The sequence below is a fragment of the Dendrobates tinctorius genome, unplaced genomic scaffold (genome assembly GCF_039654945.1).
Source record: "Dendrobates tinctorius isolate UK_male_01 unplaced genomic scaffold, ASM3965494v1 ptg000001l, whole genome shotgun sequence".
Lineage (NCBI taxonomy): Eukaryota > Metazoa > Chordata > Amphibia > Anura > Dendrobatidae > Dendrobates > Dendrobates tinctorius.
Window position 1 is genome coordinate 7,302,869 of NW_027361669.1, and position 27,320 is coordinate 7,330,188.

Here is a 27,320-nt window from a genome sequence, read left to right on the forward strand (position 1 = left end):
AGCATGCTGTGATTGTCAGCGTACTACGCCCGTAGTACGCCAATGAAAGTCTATGGGTGCGCTAAAAATACGCATTACACATGGACCACACATGTGACTTGCGAGAAATACACACCCGGTGTCTTTTAGAAAAGCCGGCAATTCAGTGCGCTATACAGTAAACTCACACTGACAGGTTTAATAAAGAAACGAAATAATAGATATATACACATAGAATACATACATATATATATATATATATATATATATACACACATGTCATTGTGACAAACATATATATATATATTATATTTCACAGGGTTCTTCATAGCAGAATAGCTGCTAATTAAATTGCCGGCTTCTATCAAATCATTCCCCAACCCGACATGAAATGACACATGGTTTACATTCAGTAAAGCATTTAATTTCATGTTTTTTAATATGTCCCTGACTAATAATTAGATGAGGGTTTGTGTGCAAAATTTGGGAGTTGTAGTTGTTATTTTAAGGGGTTAATTCGTTGTTAAAAAATGTGTGGGCTTCCCATTGCCCTATAGTGGTGGCGAGTGGGTTAATCTAACAAAGGGTTAATGTCACCATTCGATTGTAGGTGACTTTAACCCTTTGTTAGATTAACCCATTCGCCACCGCTACAGGGCAATGGGAAGCCCACACATTTTTTAACAACGAATTAACCCCTTAAAATAACAACTACAACTCCCAAATTTTGCACACAAACCCTCATCTAATTATTAGTCTGGGACATATTAAAAAACATGAAATGAAATGCTTTACTGAATGTAAAGCATGTGTCATTTCACGTCGGGTTGGGGAATTATTTGATAGAAGCCGTCAATTTAATTAGCGGCTATTCTGCTATGACGAACTCTGTGAAATATATATATATATATATATATATATCTCAATGACTTGTGTGTATATATATATATATATATATATACATACAGTATATATATATGATTCTATGTGTCTATATCTATTATTTCGTTTCTGTTAGAAACCCTGTCATAGGGCTCCATTATATGTCCATTTTGCAAGGCGGCGAGAAAATCTCGCCATACGGATTGCATACGGATGCCATACGGATTACATACGGATGCTTACATGCGCAAAATACGCGACCACACCTTGATTACGGATGACATACGGAGCACTATTTAGGGGTCATTCATCCGTATTACGCCTGTAAACTACGGACCGTATTTTGCGTCGGTTAGTGTGACCCTGGCCTAAGTGTTCATTCAGGGTGAGAAGGGATTGTTATAGTAGTGGGCGACCCCTTTGATAAGGTATTTCATGTGCAGCAAACATCAGACTAATGTTTTAACAGATTGGTGGGGGTCTCAGGAGCAAGTCTCCACTAATCTGCCAAGTATTTAATTGTCTATACCATAGTTAAAATAGAAAATAATGGGTAAGTAATTTTTTTTTTTAAATTATACATTTAGATAATCTTTGCATGATATTGCAGTGCGCAGAAGAAGACTAAAAGCAAACAAATTAATTACAGAGAAATATTTTTTAGAATTAATAACAGGATCTACATCCGCGTAATAAATGGCACAATGACGATATTTTATATTGTGCCAATCAGCAAATAAGGAAAAGTGACAAGATCACCCTGAAGCATCGTCCGGGGTGTATATAAGAGCAGCAGACGACGATACAATTCATCCTCAGCTTTTACTTTCCATTGAAGTTAAGAGCTAACCAACGTACCTGCATCATGAAGATTGCAGTCGTCTTCCTTTGCTTGGCCCTTGCCAGCTTTATTGGTAAGTTACTATATTGGTCACCCTATATCGAAAAATGTTGTAAATTAAATATTTTGATTTCCATAATATTTTACGTATTTGAAAGCAATATTTGGACATTTCTTTAATTTTTCTTTTATTTTGTTATTTCACCAGGTTTTTGCCACTCTGTCTGAGAGCAACATGATGTAGGGAAAGGGACCCTAAATCCAGCAATATATCACTTACTGGGCTGCGTGCTGTACTTTTGACAAAATCACAGTATTATCTGTTGCAGTTCCAGTTCTCTGAATGCTGAGCTCTCCATAGCCTCACTCACACCTCTGATTGACAGCTTTGTGTGTACACTTTGCATAGGCAGAAAGTTGGCCATCAGTTGTGGAGATGGGGTTATAAAGAGCTCATGACTATGGAAGGCTTCATGGCAGCAGGTTTACTAGTCCTCTAATTATAATGTCCTGCTGTTAAAACAGTGATTTTATCAAAACTACAGCAAGCAGCCCAGTAAGAGACACATCACTGGACTCAGCGTCTCTCTACATTTAGCTGCTCTCAGATTAGATGGTAAAATCTTGGTGACAGATTGCCTTTAATATTAGTTGCTGCTGTGCTTAATGTTCTAAAGCAAAGAAAATAGACTGAACAATGGTTGGTCAAAATCTCAATATTGAAATAAAAAATGTGAGGTAGATACCAACTCTGCTGTCTCTTTATATAGAGGATTATAGAAAATCTAATGTAAGACAATATATTGGAAAAATGAATGAACTCCATCAATGAGTGAATGATAAACTGTCACAGATCATAATTGCCTCATGCATCTGATCGATAAAGAGAAAGATACAGAAATATCACATATAATTTCCACCTTATTTCTAGCCTGTCTAGGCAGCGGGTTTACAGTATGTAAAGGGTTAATAGGCTTTGGCTGTAATAATAAAAGGGTCCATGTTTATAGTGAAAATCACACTCAGATGATCCACTAGGACATCACAAAATAATTGAAATGTTCACTTCTATGTATTAGGTATAACCAGACTTGCGCTCTTAACCCCTTAGTGACTACGCATGCTTGGCCTTCATAGCATGGAATCATTTTTGTAACTCCTTGCTCACCTGCTTCAGGGTGGCAGGTTACATCCTATAAAACTTATTGTAAGACGTCAGTTTAGCATTATAGGGTTACAGTGGTCTAGGAGTTGACAACGTTTCCCCCAGATTGCAATAAATACATCCAAGGTTGAATTAGGACAACAGAGGGGGCAATTTTGACCATTTCTGGTGGTTTTAGGCCAAAAATTCTTATATATATATACATACATAATACATATTTATATATAATACATAAAATAGTCAGCAGAGTAAAGGATTAGATGACACGGAGATGTTCAACAAAAAGATCTGTGAAAACCAGGCACAGATAAAACAGAATGAGCCACAGAAGACAGAAGAGAGCATGTGTGTAATTTTAGATATCGGGGTTTTGTCATATTGAGATGAATGTGAACTTTCAAATGTTTCCTTCAATTTATAAATAATTCCAAAATATTTCTGCTCTTGATATTGTTAACATTGATTCAACCTTTTTCTTTTTTTACAGACACCGGTAACGCACAATATGTGCTTACTGTCCAAGTAAGAGCCCATTACAGACTTCTACAGCTTCTTACGCAGTGTAGAAGATCCCGCCATCACTGGGATCTGTTCTTCCTATCGTACGGTATCATGAATAAACAGAGTAACATTTCCCAATGACATTGTGATGTCCTACTAGATTTGGCTTAAATTCAGGTGGCATCCCTATGATAACAAGTACATTACCTCAGTGCTGACCCCGACACCCTAGATCACCGAGAACACTTTGGATTTAAAAGGCGACTGCAGAATCCAATGTGGAAAAGCTGTTGTGTGCCATAATCTTCTTTTTGGGGGGATTGTAATAATTGAGGAATGGGACGCTCTATAGATAGCTGATAGTGGTGCCACGCACATAACGACTAGTGTGGCTTCAACTTTTGTCTTTGTACAAGTGCCATCAGGTATTAAAGAAGGGTTTTTTGGGGAAGTTATAGAGTGAAAAAGGATATATGCATAGAAATATCTATATATAAACTGTATATGCATATACATATATATAAATATATATATATATATATATATATAAAGAGTGAAGGTACAATCACACATGCATACATATATATATACATACATACATCCTACTAGGACACATGTTATGCTCAAATCAAGGCTACCTGGCTACCCTACAGCATCTACACATCATCTCATAGCTCCGTTATCCACACACTGCACATGGAGGAGAAGTGAGGCTATGGAGTTATGGAGGGTAAGAATATGAAGGGTCCCCTCTATTTAATCAGAATGACCAGCCAGTTTATTTACTATGGGCTTTCTAAACCTGTAAAAAACCCTTTAAGGTTACTGTTATCTCAGTTTGAAGGGAATGTCTCAACATCACAATAGTCCTTATAAAGACGGCCATCTTGAATCCTCAGTGAATAACTAATCACAGAAGTGGAGAAATTGCCGCTTGCCACAAATACCTCATGCAGTTCCCATTACAGGGATATGGGTGTACACGGTGTTAGTGTAAATCTATTTATGGTTATTTAGACATAGCAAAAAATGATGTTTTCCTTACTGACATTTGCTGACAATCTTGTGAATTGTTTTTCAGAATGTGAATGTTCCATCTTGTGTTCGTATCATTTACTCAATTGCGTGCAAACAAGAGGAACTTCAGGTAAATTTTTCTACAAATATATTCAGTATAATATTAAATCTATGAAAACATTGAGAAGGTAATTTGTCTGGCTATTAGTCATGAAAATACCAATATCAATCAGTCATGCCGGATATAACAAGTGAGAAACAAGGTTTCCTGGTGGAAATGTACATAAGAAATTTCATCATTGCAACTAGTGTCTTCATTGCATCTATGCCCAGGGAGCTGTCAATCAAAGTGCCGGCCGCGCTTACAGCCTGTAACCACTCCGGGCATGCCTATACGACTGAAATCTGGCAGATCCCTTGATGAGGGGGTCTTGTGGAGTCAGATTCCCCTGATTCATTAAGAGGTGCAAGCTTCCTTATGAATCAGGACCATTGGACAATTGGCGTCAAAGCCTGAGTGATCTTTGCCATAAATCTTACTCAAGTCCCTGCTGGAGTAAAATTTGTGTCATAGTGAATGTCAACACTCGTCATTCATTTATCAAACCTGGGCGAAAAATGGCTTAAGAACACCAAAAGTAGAAAACATTTCTGCCCAGCCTTGAATTATGCCAAAATTTTATGACATTTGACTCCAAAATTCTGGTGCAAAAGCTTTGCTGAATCAGGGCCTATATCCGTAGGTAATTAGGGTTTTCCGAGGTGATGGGTTCCCTTTCCACACAGTTTGTCTACCTGTGCCACAATATAATTAAGACAACTCTTTCTTTTTTACAGCTACTTACTGGCCTTGGATGGAATACACAGGCCCATTGCATACTAGGCGACATCCTCTATCTAGTGGTATTTTGTCTTACATTATATATTTTTTATTCTTTTTCTTTTTTTTATAGAAGTGACGTCAAGGAATGTCATTTTGATCTAACAAGAAACAATTTAAACATTTTAAAAAATATAAGAATTAGGACAGCACATAAATGGTTAATAACATTGGAATAAATGAATATAAAATTCAGCGTATCATTATTAGCTCATATAACAACATCCATATTCTTACATTCCAGCGACCCCTTGTAATAATCTATTCTTGAAATGTAACTCATGTCCCATGTTCTATTACAAAAGTTTACTGATTCCATCAATCCTTTTTCCTTCCAGAGATGTTTGGCTTTTGAGCTTAATTGTCCAGTGGACTATCTTCTAGGATGTTCAGTAAGTTCCTTCCTGCTTATCTTATATTATTGATAGTTTTTTTCTAAACCTTAACAAGGTGAATGATTTTGCTATTACATTTGGATCTAATGATTTAATCCTTACAATGATAATGTAAAACATGACATACATTAATAACACCCCATCATATGTAGACTAGTAGAACAAATACTGTAAATCTAGCTTGGCATCCTATTTTACAAAAGCCCACCATTGCTTCCACTGCAGAAGATGTTCATAGTATGGAGTGGTGGGGAAGCATTTATGGGGGGTACCTGGGACTTAAAAAAGAAAACATGTATCTAATCATTAGCAGGCAGGTAATTGCAGCTTACTGCCTGTTGTGCACGGCGCTGTTCTCCCCGGCACAGAGCGGTCACAGACTGCTCCTGCTGGGGATTGAGCTTCCTCTGCTGATGTGACAGGGCAGGACTTCCAGGGTCATTTTCATTGACAGCAGGCTCCCCCAGTTAGGCAGCCGGGATCCAGCTGTCAATCAGAATGACCTCGGAAGTCCCGTCCATCAACAGAGTGGAGCGGAAAAGAAGTGCCGGCTTCCCCACAATGCTAATAAGGGAGGCTATCACATCCGGTATAATAGATGGGGCAAGCCATGGAGCGCCATTTTATCCCAGTACAGTGTAGAGATAGGGGATTATGGCGCAATATTTTCAGGGATCATGTCAATTATTTTTTTAAGCAAAATCTCCGTAATAAGTTTTAAAGTGTTATTATTACAGAGCTAAAAAAGGTTCAGTACACAGCTAGGAGACATCGGAGTGTTAGAAATGTACAGGGTGGGCCATTTATATGGATACTCCTAAATAAAATGGAAATGGTTGGTGATATCAACTTCCTGTTTGTGGCACATTAGTATATGGGAGGGGGGAAACTTCAAGATGGGTGGTGACCATGGCGGCCATTTTGAAGTCAGCCATTTTCGATCCAACATTATTTTTTCCAATGGGAAGAGGGTCACGTGACACATCAAACGTATTGAGAATTTCACAAGAAAAACAATGGTGTGCTTGGTTTTAACATAACTTTATTCTTTCATGAGTTATTTACAAGATTATAACCACTTATTAAAAGTAATCAAAGTGCTGCCCATTGTGTTGGATTGTCAATGTAACCCTCTTCTCCCACTCTTGACACATTGATAGCAACGCCGCAGAAGAAATGCTAGTCTAAGGGGGTCAGATTCCTTGCAGGAATGCTCAGACCTGACACCCATAATGTGGTGGTGCACCATCTTGCTGGAAAAACTGAGGGAACGTGCTATCTTCAGTGCATAAAGAGGGCAACACATCATCATGTAGCAATTTCAGATGTCCAGTTGCATTGAGGTTTCTATTGATGAAGAATGGCCCCACTATCTTTGTACCCCATAAACCACACCATAAATCAATTATGGGTGTCTGGTCTTAGCATTCCTACATGAACAGTTCCCTGGAAAGTGGATTGGTCGTCGTGGGCCAGTTGAATGGCCACCAAGGTCTCCTCATCTGACCCCTTTAGACTTTTATCTTTGGGGTCATCTGAAGGCAATTGTCTATGCTGTGAAGATATGAGATGTGCAGCATCTGAAACAATGGATGCTGGAAGCCTGTGGTGCTAGCATTTCTTCTGTGGTGTTTCTATCAGTGTGTCAAGAGTGAGAGAAGAGGGTTGCATTGACAATCCAACACAATGGGCAGCACTTTGAATACATTTTCTAAGCGGTCATAAACTTGTAAATAACTCATGTAAACAACTTATGCTAAAACCAAGCACACCATTGTTTTTCTTGTGAAAATCTTAATAAGTTTGATGTGTCACATGACCCTCTTTCCATTGGAAAAAGTAAAGTTAGATCCTAAATGGCCGACTTCAAAATGGCCACCATGGTCACCATCCATCTTGAAAAGTTTTCCTTTCCCTCTCCCATATACTAATGTGCCACAAGCAGGAAGTTAATATCACCAACCATTCCTATTTTATTTAGATGTATCCATATAAATGGCCCACCCTGTATTTTATGGCCAATAAGAGGCTTTTCAGAATTGCTGTTCCAGACAAATGTATTCAGAAAATAAATCAAATTCTTGGGGAAAATTTGGAGAAGACAAAAAATTTGATTTTAAAAAATATCCATATATCGGAAATATTCATAAAAAATGGCATTTGTTAAACACGTGCACATTCACATTTGCACTCAAGTCTGATCTACAGTATATAAGAACGGCAAATAATGTCCACATCAATCACAGTTATAACATCTTTTATTCATTGTCAGAGTGCGCAGTGAAAAAGACTCAATAAACTGGTGCCAAACTGCAAGATAGTGCACACTAGTGTATGTCAGGGACAGATCTAGGAGCTGAGACACCTCTGAGAACTGCAGGAGAGCCTGAAAATCTATATATACATGGTACGAAAATATTTGTCAAGGATAAGAATACATGCAATTATTGTACTTTCTGTTTTCCTTGTTTAGGGACTGTCTATTGATTACATTAACTGTATCTTGGTAAGTAACAACCCACAAAAAAGAGGAATGGACATACAGTATCATATATAATGTCAGATCAGAAGGTCATTAAATCAACGTTTGTAAGTTACATAATATATGCTTTTAACACAAAACAACAGAACAAGAGCATAATCCAAAAATGTTAAATTTTATTCAAAATCAATAATTATAAAATCCATGATTAAAACAGAGGCTACCAATCCACACAAAAGGACAACACACTGGCTAAAAAATACTATTACAACTCCAAAAAAGTGCAATGTGCCAATTAATAAATATATATGTGCAAATCTGCAAGTATTTATATAGGCATAAGTGCAAAAAATGGAGTACAAGTAAATCAGCACTGAATCTCCTACATGCTAAATAGACTACATGTGGACTAATATAAAAGTATCAACCAAGTGGCCGTAAGCAATTGCAACAGAGTCCCATGTGTATAATATGCAAATACAAGACAAAAACTGCAAAGAGAAACTTACATGAGAGCCGGTGTATGTCCAATCACCCCAACGCGCGTTTCGTGTCTCACTTCTCTTTGCAGTAAGAGAGTTAAAAAGAACAAATGACAAATAAAGGGAAATGACGACATTGTGGGGCAAAGTTTTATTGTTACAGGAATTCACTGTAGGATCAAATATATTAGAAGTGTTAACATTCTTGGATATTGATTGAATTGGAAAGCGAATAGAACACAACATGTACATGAATAGTATATTGTCACTATCACATCAGAAAGCACATCGGCCGATGTAGAGCGATCGTTGTACATGTGATTCCCTTCTGCGTTTTGTGGACAGAAGTGTATGGGATTCCGTGCTACAACCAATTCTGCTCAATCAGAAAAGATCTGACGCGAAATACGAGTAATATTGGGATCCTGAGAATGTGCCACGAAAAATAAGCGTTTTAGTGATATTTCCTGTATAATCTCATCCTACAAGAAAGCCCTATCATATATAGGACACGGACTAAACAAGACCCCAGATTTCTTGTAACTGGGTAACATAATCCTACAGACATTCTGCCCTAAACACCGGCACAAAGATTTGGTTCATCAAGCTTTTTCTCAAACTTTCAGTTTTACATAGAATAAATATAGAAATATGCATAAAAATAATCCCACAAGTTGTATGGCTTTCTGGATATATACGTATTGAAATGGAAAGGTTTCACTATAAAAAGGAAATAATCTTCTCTATCATTTATTATTGGATTCCTGCTGAATAAAAAGTGAAGGGTTTGTCCCGAATTGTACAAATTTGTGATATTTCTGTTATAAAAGCAGGCTCCTTCTATGTTCCCCAGTGGACTCCTACTACATTACCGCTTTACCATCTTAAATCACAAATAAAAATATATATCATTTTTTTCAAGCTTTTTTTTTCATTACATGAATTTTTTCTGGTGATTTTGATGCCCTTTATGTAAACTTATAGAGAAAAATGCTAGAAGAAAAATCACAATACACAGAGTATTCTGCAATATGGAAAATGCCGCTGCCTCCCAAAACACTACAAAAACACTCCCCCAAAAATACTGTGCTTACGTCATTCATTTATATAGAATTTACAATAACATAAAATCACAGAGACTTTTCAAATAAAAAAATAGAAATCAGACTAAGAATGGCTACAAGTTCTGTCTTTTAGGCTGGTTTCACATTCGCGCTTTTTAAGCGCACGCACGGCCGGGGGTAGCTCCGCCCCCGAGCCGGCTCTCTGCCCGGCGTGCCCGCCCCTTCCTTGTAGCGCCGCCTCCTAGCGCACAGCGGCGCCTGCGATCGGCGCACCCTATCTTTAGCATAGGGTGCGCAGATCGTGCGCAGGCCGTGCGCTAGTTGCGCTTTGACCTGCGCTGCGCACTTTTGACGGTGCGCCGTGCGCGCCAAAATCCGAAAAGTTTGATTTTGGCGCGCACGGCGCACCGTCAAAAGTGCGCAGCGCAGGTCAAAGCGCAACTAGCGCACGGCCTGCGCACGATCTGCGCACCCTATGCTAAAGATAGGGTGTGCCGATCGCAGGCGCCGCTGTGCGCTAGGAGGCGGCGCTACAAGGAAGGGGCGGGCACGCCGGGCAGAGAGCCGGCTCGGGGGCGGAGCTACCCCCGGCCGTGCGTGCGCTTAAAAAGCGCGAATGTGAAACCAGCCTTACTCCAACACTAATGACGTTTCAACATATCTGACTGCTCCTTTTTTTGAAAAATAAAATTGTATAAAATCTTTATGCGAGCATGGTCTCACTGAGAAATCCAATTTTATTATGTATTTTTTATGATTGCACTAAATGGACATAACCTTTAATATGTCCCTTTTGGAAACACAGTTGGCTTTTAAGGAAATCAGTTACCACCAGGTTTTTGCTAACCCATCATGTAGAGACAGAGACCTTGATTCCAGCTATGTATCACTTACTGGGCTACTTGCTGTCATTTTGATGAAATCAGTGTCCTTTCTGCTGAAGATCTAGCTGTTATCTGAATGTTGCGTTCTGTATAAACCCCACACCACCACCACTGATTGGCAGCTTTCTGCCTATGTAGAGTACACACAGACAGAAGCTAATAATGGTCATTTCTGACTACCTGACAGCAGGCTTAAGGGTAAGTGCACACGCTGTGGATTGCTCAGCGGATTTGGCCGCGTGGATTTTTGTAAAATCCGCAGGTAAATCCGCAGGTCAGAAGACCTGCGCTTTATCTGCGGATTAGCCTGCGGTTTATCACCTCTACAATGGAGGAGATGGTAAACGGCAGTGGAATCCGCAGAAAGAATTGACATGTCAATTCTTTCTGCGGATTAGAAACCGCAGCAAATCTGCACGGAAAAATCCGCATCCGCACTGCGGTTTCTATTTCCCATAGGATTTTATGGTACTGAACACCGCAGGACCAAAACCGCTGCGGATCCGCAGCAGAATCTGCAGCGTGTGCACATAGCCTTACAGTCCTCCAGTGATCATTCATATGCTGATAAAAGGGATTTTATAAAAAGTACGCTTAGCAGCCCAGTAAATGATACCTTGCTGGAATCAGGGTCTCTGTTTCTACATTATGCTTCTCTCAGAATAAGTGGCAAGAACTTGGTGACCGATTCCCTCTAACTCCTTCACATCCAGGCAAATATAGGGTTTTTTTTTTCATTTCAGGATTTTTCCTGCCCTTCTTCTAAGAGACATGACTTTTTTTATTTTTCCGTCTACATATCCATGTCAGGGCTTAGATTTTGTGGGACATGTTGCACTTTTCAAAGAGTGTTAAAATTGAAAAAAGAAGTGCAATTTCACAATTGTTTTTTGGGTTTTGTATTTGTCATGCTCACTATATGGTAAAACTATCCTGACATTGTGATTCTCCAGGTCAGTACGATTACGCAGTTACCATGATGTAGTTTATTTTTATTGAAGTAGTGAAAAAAATTAGGAATTGTATTTATTTTAGAAGTTTGCTTGTGTCGCTATATTCCAAGGCTTGTATCTCTTTCAGTTTTTTAGCCCTGAGCCGCTGTTTTTATTGGACCATTTTTGGGTAGATGCAATGTTTTTATAGCCTCTTATTTGATTTTATTTTAATGTTTTAGCAGACAAGAAAACATAATTCTGGCATTTCAATTTTTTTCAATTTTTTCTTGTTAAGCTGCTTACCGGTCGGATTAATTTATTTTATATTTTGATAGATCGGATTTTTACAAGTGCAGCGATACCAAATCTGTACATTTCTTACAGGAGGGAAAAGGAGGAGAAAAACAATTTTGTTAAACTTTTCGCTGTATTTAATAGTACTTATAGGGGACTTGAAGCTGCGATCATCCTATCGATTGTACCAGATAGCAGAGCACCAGCACTGCTACGCTGAAATCATGATCTCCTATGAACGCCAGCCCCAATCTTGCTTCCACAGGGGTATCATCCTGACAAGCACGGGGTCTTCAGCACTATTATAGGCACATGATGGCTGATTAAATCAGGCATACTATTTTGGGAAAGGTACGGACTCGACGTGCAAGGGACATAATTTTTGACGTACATCAAAGAATGTGAAGAGGTTAAAGCAGCTTTCTGTTCATGTCTCCTACCAGTTGCTATAAGGTAGAGCTGCTGTCAGGTGACTCCTGTTATATAGCAATATAGGTTCTGCTTACCTGTGTTTTATTCAATACTTGGTGGCAAATGTATAGCTCCGCTGCATTACGGCAGAGCTGTGTTCTGTGATACCAATTAGCTGTCCTGTCTACAGGAGTTGAGATGGTCTAAATTCCTCCCTGATTTGTCATCTGCTGCTTATATACACACATCTGTCATGTACCTGCTTGTACATCCGACCTGAGGAAGAGGTCATGGAATGGACCTCGAAACGCGTTGTCTTTGTATGTACCATGAAATAAAGCATTGATATTTTAACCTACTCCTAGAATCGACTGGATTTCCTCCATTTGAGGGTTGAAGTATAGCAGCGCGGGAACCAGGTGTTTTTTTTTTTTTTTTCCCTTTTGGGATCTCCTCTTTGAGTGATGTACCTGCTAAGGAATCCCGAAGGGCTGGTGTAATGGGTTAATGCATGATTACATTACTTTCTAATGATGAAAATGGCTTACTAAATTAATATATAGTAGTAAATCAATCTTTACCTTTCAGGAAGGCAACGTGGATCTGCTTTTGGAATTGAAATTGGATATTGATTACCTTCTAGAAGAAATACTCTGCTTGGTGGTAAGCTTCAGTTATGTACAACTCATTCCAAGACAAGTAGGGTCAAAAGACAAGAAAATAGCACTAAGCACAAGCAAACTATATATATACATATGGGCACATTTTATAGAATCAGACATGAGCGGATCAATCCACAGATGTTGGTGTTCTAGTTGAATATCCTGGAATTCACGGCTCCACTCGAGTGCGAGCACCTTGCAATTCACAAAAAGTGTTTGGCCGCCATTTAAGCAATTGGTAAAAAAAAACAAAAGAAAAAAAGAAAACTTATGCTCATCTCACTGTTCTCCAGCCGCCCCTGTGCTTGCTACATGCCGCAGTGTCCTCCTCTCCACTATCGTGCTCCACATTTCTGGCCTCTTCACTCTAGGCCAGGACTAGTCACAATCAGGCCTTGAGGGTGACTTTGCATAGTAAGGTTGCAATGCCATGATATCACGACACGCACTGTGACTTTATAACGGGCTGGAAATCCTGGCCTATAGTGAAGAGGATGGAGACTAGGTGCACAAATACAGAAAGAACAAGACTGGATGGCGGGCAGCGAACTGCAAGTAGGTGGGCAGCTAAATAGGTGAGCAGTAAGGTGAATACTAGTTACTTTTATTTTTACATGTTACATTTACTTTTCTTTGGGGTCTGGAGAAACCCCAGACCATAACAAGGAACATTCAATTTGCAAAGAATTTATCAAATTTTTGGTAAAAATTTGGCAAAGCCAACAAATCTGATTTCTAAGCGATCTACTTAACACTATACTGTATAAAATACATGTGGAGTTTATCCAAGTCTCACAGATAGGTAGGTAGGTAGATAGATAGATAGGTTGATAGATAATAAATAGATAAATAGATATCTGTCACATATATAATTTGTGCCCTGAATCTGTAGCTTACTGGACATCTATTATTCTAATACATAAATAAATAATTGGAAAAAAAAATGACGTGGGGCCTCCTAGTTTTCTAAACCAGCAAAGGCAAAGCAGACAGCTGTAAGCTGAGATTATCAGCCTGGGAAAGTCTATAGTTATTGGGCCCTTCCCAGCCTGAAAATACTAGCTTGCAGCCACCCTAGAAGTGAAGAATCGATGAGATGCTCCAATTCTGGCGCATTGCCTAAGTCTGGGCATGAAGTGTAGTGTGAGTGTAATAATATACTCACCTACTCCTGCGTTCTCCAAGATCCAGCAGTGCTCTGCTCCGCTTCTGAGTGACATCACCGTTCTGCAGAATCTCCAGATCACATTGGGCTCTGCGTGACCCCATAGTTTTTTTTTACAATGTAAGTCTATGAAACGTCAGAATAAATCTCCATAGTCCTTACACTGTAAAAGAGATTTCCAGCTCACACAGAGCGTAGCATGATCTGGAGAGTCTGAAGTGTGGTGACATCACCGAGAAGTGGAGTAGAAGAGCACTGGATCATGCAGAAAGAGGTATTAATACACTCACACTACACCACATGCACATATACATACATTTAGAGCAAAAATATTGATGAAAGTGCTCCTGTAAGCTGGCTAAGGGATACACAGTATTTGTAAATCTATCTCATGTTTTTACATTTCTCATAATTTTCAGGAAGGACTCTTGGGGACATTAGGATATGTTCTATTTGACCTAGTGACTAAACTAACTGGAGATTTGGTAAGTGCAGAATTTCCTTATGGATTCCTATGTGTGCCTACTCACAGGGGTGGCCACTTTATCCTTCTTTCTTTGCCTATTTTCTTAAATAAAAAATTCACATATTTACCACAAGTGATACCTGAGAAAAATGATTTGTAATTTCTGTTTTAGATTAGCCTTAGTATGTTTCTAACTAGTGGATGGGGCTTAGTAATAGACTACAGGCCGACTACAGGCAATAAATTTCATTTAATGTAAGCCAGAAAACTGGTTTAAGTTCTAGCTAGTGATGAGTGAACGTGCTCAAATAAGGTGTTATCCGATCATGCTCGTGTGCTGATCGAGTGTCTTCAGCGTGCTCGAAATATATGTCCGAGTTCCCTCGGCTGCATGTCTCACAGATGTTAGAAAGCATCAACACATGCAGAGATTGCCCGTTTACTAGGCAGTCCCTATGTAAGTGACAGCTGCAACACATGCAGAATTGCCCATTTGTTAGGCAGTCCCTATGTAAGTGACAGCCGCAACACATGCAGGGATTGCCCATTTACTAGGCAGTCCCTATGTAAGTGACAGCCGCAACACATGCAAGGATTGCCCATTTACTAGGCAGTCCCTATGTAAGTGACAGCCGCAACACATGCAAGGATTGCCCATTTACTAGGCAATCCCTATGTAAGTGACAGCCGCAACACATGCAGGGATTGCCCATTTGTTAGGCAGTCCCTATGTAAGTGACAGCCGCAACACATGCAAGGATTGCCCATTTACTAGGCAATCCCTATGTAAGTGACAGCCGCAACACATGCAAGGATTGCCCATTTACTAGGCAGTCCCTATGTAAGTGACAGCCGCAACACATGCAAGGATTGCCCATTTACTAGGCAATCCCTATGTAAGTGACAGCCGCAACACATGCAGGGATTGCCCGTTTGCTAGGCAGTCCCTATGTAAGTGACAGCTGCAACACATGCAGAATTGCCCATTTGTTAGGCAGTCCTTATGTAAGTGACAGCCACAACACATGCAGAGATTGCCCGTTTACTAGGCAGTCCCTATGTAAGTGACAGCTGCAACACATGCAGGGATTGCCCATTTGTTAGGCAGTCCCTATGTAAGTGACAGCCGCAACACATGCAAGGATTGCCCATTTACTAGGCAATCCCTATGTAAGTGACAACCGCAACACATGCAGGGATTGCCCGTTTGCTAGGCAGTCCCTATGTAAGTGACAGCCGCAACACATGCAAGGATTGCCCATTTGTTAGGCAGTCCATATGTAAATGACAGCCGCAACACTTGCAGGGATTGCCCGTTTGCTAGGCAGTCCCTATGTAAGTGACAGCCACAACACATGCATAGATTGCATGTTTGCTAGGCAGTCCCTATGTTAGTGACAGCCACAACACATGCAAGGATTGCCCGTTTGTTAGGCAGTCCATATGTAAGTGACAGCCACAACACATGCAGGGATTGCCTGTTTATTAGGCAGTCCCTATGTAAGTGACAGCCACAACACATTCAGGGATTGCCCGTTTGCCAGCCAGTCCCTATGTAAGTGACAGCTGGAACACATGCAGGGATTGGCCTTTTGCTAGGCAGTCCCTATGTAAGTGACAGCCACAACACATGCAGCAATTGCCTGTTTGTTAGGCAGTCCCTATGTAAGTGACAGCCGCAACACATGCAAGGATTGCCCGTTTACTAGGCAGTCCCTATGTAAGTGACAGCCACAACACATGCAGGGATTACCCGTTTGCTAGGCGGTCCCTTTGTAAGTGACAACCACAGCACATGCAGGGATTGCCCGTTTCCTAGGCAGTCCCTATGTAAGTGACAGCCACAACACATGTAGGGATTGCCCATTTGTTAGGCAGTCCCGGTGTAAGTGACAGCCACAACACATGCAGGGATTACCCGTTTGCTAGGCGGTCCCTATGTAAGTGACAGCCACAACACATGCAGGGATTGCCCATTTGCTAGGCAGTCCCTATGTAAGTGACAGCCACAACACATGCAGGGATTGCCCGTTTGTTAGGCAGTCCCGGTGTAAGTGACAGCCACAACACATGCAGGGATTGCCCGTTTGTTAGGCAGTCCCTATGTAAGTGACAGCCACAACACATGCAGAGATTGCCCATTTGTTAGGCAGTCCCTATGTAAGTGACAGCCACAACACATGCAGGATTGCCCATTTGTTAGGCAGTCCCTATGTGACAGCCACATCACATGCAATGATTGCCCATTTGATAGGCTATCCCTGTGTAAGCTACGGCTGTCGAACACCATAAGACATGTATATGGTTTGTCTAATGGTGGGGAGAGTGATGCCAGCGCTGATTGGCCTTGTGGATCACGTTATATGATAATATCACATGATCTCCAGGAGATCCAATGCCAACACCAGAGGGGAATATAAGTGTTATTATATTACTGGGTAGAAACATAAGGATTCAGAAAGGGTTATTTGAGTAGTGGAAAACCCCTTTAACTTTACCGGGTACCTATTATTTGAAATTATTTCTATATGTTGTACAGACTTAAAGGGATTATCTCTTCATTTTAAATAGGTTGTCCACTACTTTTACATTGATGCTCTATCCACAGCTATTATTGGTGTCAGCGGCAGCAGCCACCGACCGGAAGAGCCTACTTGGCCATCTACTTCTAGTGGCCGAGGCTTGTTACTACATATCTGCCTCCCATTGATTTGAGTAGGAGGCGGATGTGTAGTACCCCCTGGCAATCAGACAGTGCTGCCCTATCCTATGTAAAAGTCAAAAGTCATCAATGTAAAAGTAGTGGGCAACCTGTTTAAATAGCAAATCACAGGAAAATTTGCACTTTACCCTGAGTTCTCAGAAATGGAGGGGTTATTAATTCTAGAGTTTAATTCTTGTTGTCTAGGTTACCGGCCTCTCTGCCATCTATCTGTGGCTCCCAGTCTCCTAGGCGAGAAGAGCATGCTTACAAACACTGCTCAGAACTATTAACTTGAGAAAACCACTGTAAATGTGTTGCTGATCGGAGAGGGTCCAGTGTCTGATCCGTCTGATAGCTCACTTTTGTAAGCAGGTCTCAGCTCTGGGTTTATTCACTGTTCTGTGCATCCACTCACGCAGGACCTGAGCACTGAACGCTTAAGAGAATTATTGGGCTGGAGCCTCCGGACTCAGACTTCAACTAGTCAGCAGCATATTTTAGTCTATATAACATACTGTACTAGCTGAGCAGCCCGGCGCTGCCCGGGCATAGTTACTAACTACGGTTAATTATAACAAATTATGATTTCCCCCAGTATGTAGATAGGGGCAAAATTGTTTGGTGAATTGGAACGCGCGGGGCTGAAATTTCGCCTCACAACATAGCTTAGGACGCTCTCGGGGTCCAGACGTGTGACTGTGCCAAATTTTGTGGCTGTAGCTGCGACGGTGCGGATGCCAATCCCGGACATACACACACACACACACACACATACACACTTTGAGCTTTATATATTAGATATATATATATATATAAATGTGAGTGTATAGCTCCGCCCACTCTTCATAGACACTCACTATAATATCCCACATCGTCCCGTCAGCCAGAGCCACCAGAATACTACCACTAATATCCCACATCATCCTGTCAGAGCCACCAGAATACTACCACTAATATCCCACATCATCCCGTCAGCCAGAGCCACCGGACTACTACCCCTAATATCCAACATCATCCCGTTAGCCAGAGTCACCGGACTACTACCCCTAATATCCCACATCATCCCGTCAGCCAGAGCCACCGGACTACTACCCCTAATATCCCACATCATCCCATCAGCCAGAGCCACCGGACTACTACCCCTAATATCCCACATCATCCCGTCAGCCAGAGCCACCGGACTACTACCCCTAATATCCCACATCATCCCGTCAGCCAGAGCCACCGGACTACTTCCCCTAATATCCCACATCATCCCATCAGCCAATGCCACCGGACTACTACCCCTAATATTTCACATCATCCCATCAGCCTGAGGTCAGAACCAGAGTGCTGAGTGGAACGGTCTTAACTTCCATATTGGGGATCCCTTTAAGAGAGGTCTGGCGTCAGAGCTAGAGTGCTGAGTGAATTTTCCCTGACTTCGATACCAATGATCCCTTTAATAGAAGCCAGGGGTGAGAATCAGAGCACTGATGGATTTACCGTAACTTCCATACCTGAGATCCCTTTAAGAGAGGCCTGGGGTCAGTACCAAAGCGCAGAGTGGATTTGTCCTCACTTCCATACCAGGGATCCCTTTAAGAGGGGCCTGGGGTCAGAATCAGAGCACAGAGTGGATTTGCCCTCACTTCCATACTGGGGATCCCTTTAAGAGGGGTCTGGGGTCAGAATCAGAACGTAGAGTGGATTTGCCCTCACTTCCATACCGGGAATCCCTTTAAGAGGGGCTTGGGGTCAGAACCAGAGCGCTGAGTGGAATTGCCCTAACTTCCATACCAATTATTACTTTAAGAGGCCCTGGGGTCAGAACCACAGTGCTGAGTGGAACGGTCCTAACTTCCATACCGGGGATCCCTTTAAGAGAGGCCTGGGGTCAAAACCAAAGTGCTGGATGGATTTGCCCTGACTTCCAAACCAATGATCCCTTTAATAGAGGCCTGGGGTCAGAATCAGAGTGCTGAGGCATTTGCCCTAACTTCCATACCGGGAATCCCTTTAAGAGGGGCCTGGGGTCAGAACCAGAGCGCTGAGTGGAATTGCCCTAACTTCCATACCGGGGATCCCTTTAAGAGAGGCCTGGGGTCAAACCCAAAATTTTGGATGGATTTGCCCTGACTTCCATACCAATGATCCCTTTAATAGAGGCCTTAGGTCAGTACCAGAGCATTTGAAGGCAATTACCCTGATTTCCATAACAGGGATCCCATTAAGAGAGGCCTGGGGTCAGAACGAAGGTGCAGAGTGGATTTGCCCTGACTTCCATACCAATGATTCCATTAAGAGAGGCCTGGTGTCAGAATCAGAGAGTGGAGGGATTTACCCTAACTTCCATACCAGAGATCCCTTTAAGAGAGGCCTGGGGTCAGTACCAAAGCGCAGAGTGGATTTGCCCTCACATCCGTACCGGAGATCCCTTTAAGAGGGGCCTGGGGTCAGAACCACAGAGCTGAGTGGAACGGTCCTAACTTTCATACCGGGATCCCTTTAAGAGAGGCCAGGGGTCAAAACCAAAGCGATGGATGGATTTGCCCTGACTTCCATACCAGAGAACCCTTTAAGAGGGAAGATGTGCCTATGGGATGGAGGATGTGTGATGGGTATATGGGCGGGGGGGTATTCATTTCTGTCATGTGCTCTCTGCTCCTTTCTGGGGGGCAGATAATGGCTGGGAGCTTATGTTCCCGGGGATGCTAGATTTCTCCCACCCGGTCAGTGTCTGCTGAGGTGTTGTTGTGGAGTGGAAAAACTGTTGGTCATAGCAACCAATCACAGCTCAGCTTCTTTTAAACAGCTCTGGTGAAATGAAAGATGCTTCGGGATTGGCTGGTGATACACACACACATATTCAATTTTATATATATATATATATATATACATATATATATATATATATAGATAGATAAAAAATATTAATAGAAGCCCTCCCATGAAGGTTTGGTGTCATTAACTCTGTGTACATGTGCATGTAGTGTCATGTGTGCATGGTAATATAATCACCTACTGCTGCCTTCTCCGGGATCTAGCCGCTGTCCCGCTCCACTTCTCAGTGACGTCACCGCTCTTCAGATCCCTGGGGTCACACTGCGCTCAGCGTGATCCAGAAGTGGCTTTTCCAATGTGAGCCTATGAAGCATCAGGACGAGGATCCATTGGCTTATATATAAATACATATATATATACACTCACTGGCCACTTTATTAGGTACACCTGTCCAACTGTGTGTTAAGACTTAATTTCTAATCAGCCAATCACATGGCGGCAACTCAGTGCATTTAGGCATGTAGACATGGTCAAGACAATCTCCTGCAGTTCAAACCGAGCATCAGTATGGGGAAGAAAGGTGATTTGAGTGCCTTTGAACGTGGCATGATTGTTGGTGCCAGAAGGGCTGGTCTGAGAATTTCAGAAACTGCTGATCTACTGGGATTTTCACGCACAACCATCTCTAGGGTTTACAGAGAATGGTCCGAAAAAGAAAAAAAATCCAGTGAGCGGCAGTTCTGTGGCCGGAAATGCCATGTTGATGCCAGAGGTCAGAGGAGAATGGGCAGACTGGTTCGAGCTGATAGAAAGGCAACAGTGACTCAAATTGCCACCCGTTACAACCAAGGTAGGCAGAAGAGCATCTCTGAACGCACAGTGCGTCGAACTTTGAGGCAGATGGGCTACAGCAGCAGAAGACCACACTGGGTACCACTCCTCTCAGCTAAGAACAGGAAACTGAGGCTACAATTTGCACAAGCTCATCGAAATTGGACAGTAGAAGATTGGAAAAACGTTGCCTGGTCTGATGAGTCTCGATTTCTGCTGCGACATTCGGATGGTAGGGTCAGAATTTGGCGTAAACAACATGAAAGCATGGATCCATCCTGCCTTGTATTAACGGTTCAGGCTGGTGGTGGTGGTGTCATGGTGTGGGGAATTTTTTCTGGGCACTCTTTGGGCCCCTTGGTACCAATTGAGCATCGTTGCAACGCCACAGCCTACCTGAGTATTGTTGCTGACCATGTCCATCCCTTTATGACCACAATGTACCCAACATCTGATGGCTACTTTCAGCAGGATAATGCGCCATGTCATAAAGCTCGAATCATCTCAGATTGGTTTCTTGAACATGACAATGAGTTTACTGTACTCAAATGGCCTCCTCAGTCACCAGATCTCAATCCAATAGAGCATCTTTGGGATGTGGTGGAACGGGAGATTCGCATCAGGGATGTGCAGCCGACAAATCTGCGCCAACTGTGTGATGCCATCATGTCAATATGGTCCAAAATCTCTGAGGAATGCTTCCAGCACCTTGTTGAATCTCTGCCACGAAGAATTGAGGCAGTTCTGAAGGCAAAAGGGGGTCCAACCCCTTACTAGCATGGTGTACCTAATAAAGTGGCCAGTGAGTGTATATATATATATACACTCACTGGCCACTTTATTAGGTACACCATGCTAGTAAGGGGTTGGACCCCCTTTTGCCTTCAGAACTGCCTCAATTCTTCGTGGCAGAGATTCAACAAGGTGCTGGAAGCATTCCTCAGAGATTTTGGACCATATTGACATGATGGCATCACACAGTTGGCGCAGATTTGTCGGCTGCACATCCCTGATGCGAATCTCCCGTTCCACCACATCCCAAAGATGCTCTATTGGATTGAGATCTGGTGACTGAGGAGGCCATTTGAGTACAGTGAACTCATTGTCATGTTCAAGAAACCAATCTGAGATGATTCGAGCTTTATGACATGGCGCATTATCCTGCTGAAAGTAGCCATCAGATGTTGGGTACATTGTGGTCATAAAGGGATGGACATGGTCAGAAACAATACTCAGGTAGGCTGTGGCGTTGCAACGATGCTCAATTGGTACCAAGGGGCCCAAAGAGTGCCCAGAAAAAATTCCCCACACCATGACACCACCACCACCAGCCTGAACCGTTGATACAAGGCAGGATGGATCCATGCTTTCATGTTGTTTACGCCAAATTCTGACCCTACCATCCGAATGTCGCAGCAGAAATCGAGACTCATCAGACCAGGCAACGTTTTTCCAATCTTCTACTGTCCAATTTCGATGAGCTTGTGCAAATTGTAGCCTCAGTTTCCTGTTCTTAGCTGAGAGGAGTGGTACCCAGTGTGGTCTTCTGCTGCTGTAGCCCATCTGCCTCAAAGTTCGACGCACTGTGCGTTCAGAGATGCTCTTCTGCCTACCTTGGTTGTAACGGGTGGCAATTTGAGTCACTGTTGCCTTTCTATCAGCTCGAACCAGTCTGCCCATTCTCCTCTGACCTCTGGCATCAACATGGCATTTCCGGCCACAGAACTGCCGCTCACTGGATTTTTTTTCTTTTTCGGACCATTCTCTGTAAACCCTAGAGATGGTTGTGCGTGAAAATCCCAGTAGATCAGCAGTTTCTGAAATACTCAGACCAGCCCTTCTGGCACCAACAATCATGCCACGTTCAAAGGCACTCAAATCACCTTTCTTCCCCATACTGATGCTCGGTTTGAACTGCAGGAGATTGTCTTGACCATGTCTACATGCCTAAATGCACTGAGTTGCCGCCATGTGATTGGCTGATTAGAAATTAAGTCTTAACACACAGTTGGACAGGTGTACCTAATAAAGTGGCCAGTGAGTGTATATATATATTGTAAGAGAGATGTCGAGCTCACACAGAGCATGGAGTGAACAGAGCTGACCGGCGCTGGATCCTGGAGAAGGTGGCGGTAGATGAGTATATTCACGCACAAATACACAGATTTAGTAAAAAAAATGGAGCTATCTTTCAGGCACATTCATAGCATTTTTCTCATGCAGTATTAACCTTTGCAGCCTCATTTTGGTCTTTATTAATGGGTACTATATGTGGTCTCTAAAATTGAGTCCAGTGCCCTATCACTGAGCTCCGCTGTGGTGCAGCTGTCACCACCATAGAAGCAACATTGGACCAGCAATTGTGTTACTTGTAAGAAGAGCAAACCTATGAATTATTACAATGTAGAACATGCCATTTAGGGGTTAAATATATTGTTATGTCAGAGGTACTGTAAACCCCCATACAAATGCTGTACAGTCTCATGTGGACATCAGCTTAGGACAGTTCTCTGATAACTACTCTGTGTGAGCCAGAGCAGAGGACCCTTAACCAGCCGACATTCTGTACCTATCTTATTCCATTCTATTTATTTATAATAATATACCAAGTAGTAAAGCCGGTGAGTAAAGGAAACGATATTATATGGCCGCATAAGCTGGGCGTCTTCAGCTCTCCTTCTCCATCCACATACTCAGCTCTGAGAGACTGGGGCCATCTGTGGCGCTCATGCACAGCCATTCATCATTACAGCTACCATACAATACTTCATTTATGTATTCTGCTCCCTGACATCGTCCCATTAATTCCACCGCACTTTACACACATCGTCATCACTGTCAGGATTGCCAACTTGACTTTCTATTTTCTCCTAACAGCTAATCAAAAAATCGTGGACATACAATATTTGTTAGGACGCATTGGTACCCTAATAAATCATCATAACTGTAGGTGAGATAAGCCTACAGCCCATAACTCAGACACAATGCTGAGCTGCAGTCATTCTACAGCTTAAACAAATCACAGACACTTTCATTATATTCTATGAACACAGCAAAAAAAAGCCCTATTTTTACAGAATTTCTGGATGGTTGGAAACCCAGATCACTGTCCCCATTGGGGCTCACATTCTAAATTTCCCATAGGAAATAATTTTTGAGTGTGTTAGGAAACCCACACAAATAGAGAGAGAACATTGAAACTTCTTGCAGATTTTGTCATTGGTGGGATCAGAACCCAGGACCCCAACTCCATAAAGCAAGAGTGACATATACCCTACAGCCACCATGGTAGCAGAGATACATAGCCCCTTGCATGAATGGCTGGGTCTCAGAAAATGGATCAGTGGCAACTTGCCATGACAACTCCCATAGCAAAGAAATGGGATGGACGAGTGATAAGAAATCTGGGTTAATATTGCAATAATTATTAAACCAGAGAGAGTATTTGTACGGTATGCTTGATCTCAAAATACTAATTGATGACCAATCTTTTTTTCCAGGGTCTTGAAGGGGTTCTGCCTGGATGTTTGAAAGTTCTGCATCTTGACCTTAAAGGCATTCTAGCCTCCCTGAGTGTTACCCTTAAAGGTGTTGCGGTTCTCGTTGATGGTGCAGTCAATACTGTTGGCGGACTGGTAGGAGCTCTCCTAAGCGTTATAGGAGGTGTTGTAGGAGGTGTAGGAAGTGTCCTTGGCTCTATTCTGAGAGGCTAAACAAAGGTAACAAAGTATACAATTATATCTATTTACTTCCAATATTTACACAACTAGTTCAAAGTCTCCTAGTCCTATCTCATACACACAAATAGTTTATAAGACCATGCAAGGAATGTACTAACCAATGCTTCCGACTAATCTATGATTACCTGACGTTGTTTTCATTAACACTGGTCGTTATATATGTGAAATTAATCATGAATCTCATGACAAGTTCCCTAAAAATAGTATGAGTAGGATTTTTGTACTTGAGGAACCTGATTGGACACCAGTGATCCCTACTGTAGGAGGCTATGGCACGTATAAAGGGGATCTGTCAGTAGGATCAACCCTCCTAAGTCATCTGTATACTGTATATATCTCTGCACTTTGAAAAAGGATTCCTAAGAAGTCCATTTTTTTCTTGTATGCAATCTGGCACAGAGATCTATTCAGCTCATTAGGAGTACAAGAAAACGCTGATTTCTCAAGAACCAGTCATCGGATTGCAGATATCAAGGTGTCATCTGATTCAGCTCCCTATGACCTACATGCCCTTATAGAAGGCTTGGGGGGAGTTGGTCCTACTGACAGATTCCAGTTAAGAAGGATAATGTTCACACATACATGTACTGTATATAGTATGTAGCCTGATTTACCACTAACGATGGCTTCTTATTTTTTGCAGGTCCTTCTCATCACTATGACAAAGTCATGTCATAAGAGAGATTTCTCTCTATTAAGTTTCTAAATCATTAAATTTTGGATAAATTTCTGATGGGATGAAAAATCATATCTGCTGAAAATTATTATTCTGACAATCTATTATTATGCTTGCGGTTGGTTCCTTGACAATAAATTCTTTCTGAGCATTACAATAAAAGTGTTTGTGAACTTATTGGAAACTCCTGAATAATGTGGGCTGATGGACAAATGCTCAATCCCAAAACATCGGACTGAATATGGGGCATTAACAAGCCTTCCTGGATATAGACCTCTGTTCTAGGGCACTGTAGGGTCTTTATATATTTACATTATTGTATAACATTAGTCACAAATACAGATATAGGCCAAAGCAAAAGCCGACTAGTCAGAGGGTTTGGGGCCTGTCTGACAGTTCTCTCCCTATGTCTGTGTAGGGAGAGCCCTCAAACCAGAGAGCTGTATAGAAAAGCCGTCAACACTCAATATATCAGGGGCACCTTTGGAGATTTGCTAAAGGCCCCAAATATGTTCAAAGTATAAGTTCCAAAAGAGAAACCGGGCTCCTTCCCTTCTGAGCATTGCCATGTGCTTAGACAGTAGTGTACAACACATGGGGTACAGTTTCTACTTTTACTCCCTGGGACAATGAAAAATTTGTTAATACAGTAACATTTTAGTGGAAAAGATAAAACTCTTCATTTACACACTGCGAAGCATTGTGGATTAATAATGCTCCCTGCACCGTTAGATGAATTCCTTGAGAAGGTTAGTTTCCAAAATGGGGTCCCTTGTGGGGGGGTTTCTACTCTTTTGGTAACTCAGGCGCTCTGCAAATGTGACATGTTATTTGCAATCTATTCCAGCCAAATTTGCACTCCAAAAGTCAACTATCACTTCTTCCCTTCCAAGTCCTGCCATATGTCCAAACCGTAGTTTTTTACTTCATCTAGAACTATTTCGTGCTTGAGAGAAGTTGTGTAACAAATTGTGGGGCCCATTTTCTCTTATTACCACTTCTGAAAATGGCATAGAAGAGGCTAAATCAATACTTTACTGGAAAAAAATGTAAATTTTCAGTTTTTCTTTCCACTTTGCTTTAATTTCTTCAAAGATTCTGAATTGTTTGCAAATTTCCTGACAGCCATAGTACTCTGAAGTCACTTTAAAACTGAATAAGGCTAGTTTCACATTAGCGTTTACGGCCGCAGCGTCGGGCTGTGCACGGCTGCAGCTAAGCCACGCCCTCTGCCATGCCTCCGCCGGTAGCTCCGCCTACGGACGCAAGACGCTGCATGCGTCCTGCGTCCCCTATCTTTAGCACTGGGGACGCAGGCCGTGCGCAGTATGCATTTGGTGACGCATGCGTCCTTTTGACACTGCGCCGACCAGCGCCAAACGCAGCAGGTTGCAATTTGTTGTGCTCGGCGTCAAAATATAATTTTTAAATGTCCTTCAAAAAATATGAAATTTGTTTTAGATTTTTTATCCTTCTAACATCCTCATAAAATCAAAGGTCTGGTGATGCAGATATACTGTAGACCTAAGTAGAATGTTGGTTATTAACCCCTTAATGTCTATGGACGTGCACAGTCCGTCATGGCAGGATGTAACTTCCTGCACCAGGACGGACTGTGCACTTGATACCTTTGAGCTGTCATTGTGCCAGTGTTTAGTGCCAACAGCTGTCTATGACAGCTGAGAGGCAGGGCAAGGGGAGCAGGGACCTAGTTAACCCCTTCAGTGAACGCCGTAAAAAAAACCCCACAAAAAAGTAGCAAATTATACTTTTTCCAAGCGGTATCATCATACCATTGGAGAAAATGCAATAACACGCGATCAAAGAGACAGATATAAATAAACATGGTACCGCTGAAAACGTCATCTTATCCCGCAAAAAACAAGCCACCATACAGCTCCATCAGCCAAAAAATAAAAAAGTTATAGCTTGCAGAATAAAGTGATGCAAAAATTATTATTTTTTCTATAAAACTTTTTATTGTGTAAAAATCACCAAAACATAAAAAAATATAAATGAGGTATTGCTGTAATTGTAGTGACCTGAAGAATAAAGCTGCCATACTAATTTTACCAGTATGAAGAGGCTGGAGGGCACCACT

The 27,320-nt window shown here is 41.8% G+C and overlaps 1 protein-coding gene across 1 annotated transcript; it reads left to right on the top strand.

Annotated features, from left to right (window-relative positions):
• Nucleotides 1–1,624: 1,624 nt before the first annotated feature.
• LOC141073528 (uncharacterized) lies at nucleotides 1,625–25,381 on the top strand. The gene is made up of 10 exons (XM_073561155.1): nucleotides 1,625–1,775; nucleotides 3,355–3,389; nucleotides 4,450–4,515; nucleotides 5,223–5,288; nucleotides 5,604–5,657; nucleotides 8,134–8,166; nucleotides 12,801–12,875; nucleotides 14,459–14,524; nucleotides 24,304–24,522; nucleotides 25,187–25,381. The coding sequence occupies exons 1-9, from the start codon at nucleotides 1,727–1,729 to the stop codon at nucleotides 24,514–24,516; spliced, it is 657 nt and encodes a 218-aa protein (XP_073417256.1). The 5' UTR covers nucleotides 1,625–1,726; the 3' UTR covers nucleotides 24,517–24,522; nucleotides 25,187–25,381.
• The last annotated feature ends 1,939 nt before the right edge of the window (nucleotides 25,382–27,320 follow it).

What these genes read in the sequence shown, in the direction of transcription:
- LOC141073528 (XM_073561155.1), top strand. Translation starts at nt 1,727, where the DNA reads ATGAAGATTGCAGTCGTCTTCCTTTGCTTGGCCCTTGCCAGCTTTATT. An exon ending in GCAAACAAGAGGAACTTCAG is followed by an intron (nt 4,516 to 5,222) that starts GTAAATTTTTCT and finishes TCTTTTTTACAG; the next exon opens with CTACTTACTGGCCTTGGATG. An exon ending in CTAAACTAACTGGAGATTTG is followed by an intron (nt 14,525 to 24,303) that starts GTAAGTGCAGAA and finishes CTTTTTTTCCAG; the next exon opens with GGTCTTGAAGGGGTTCTGCC.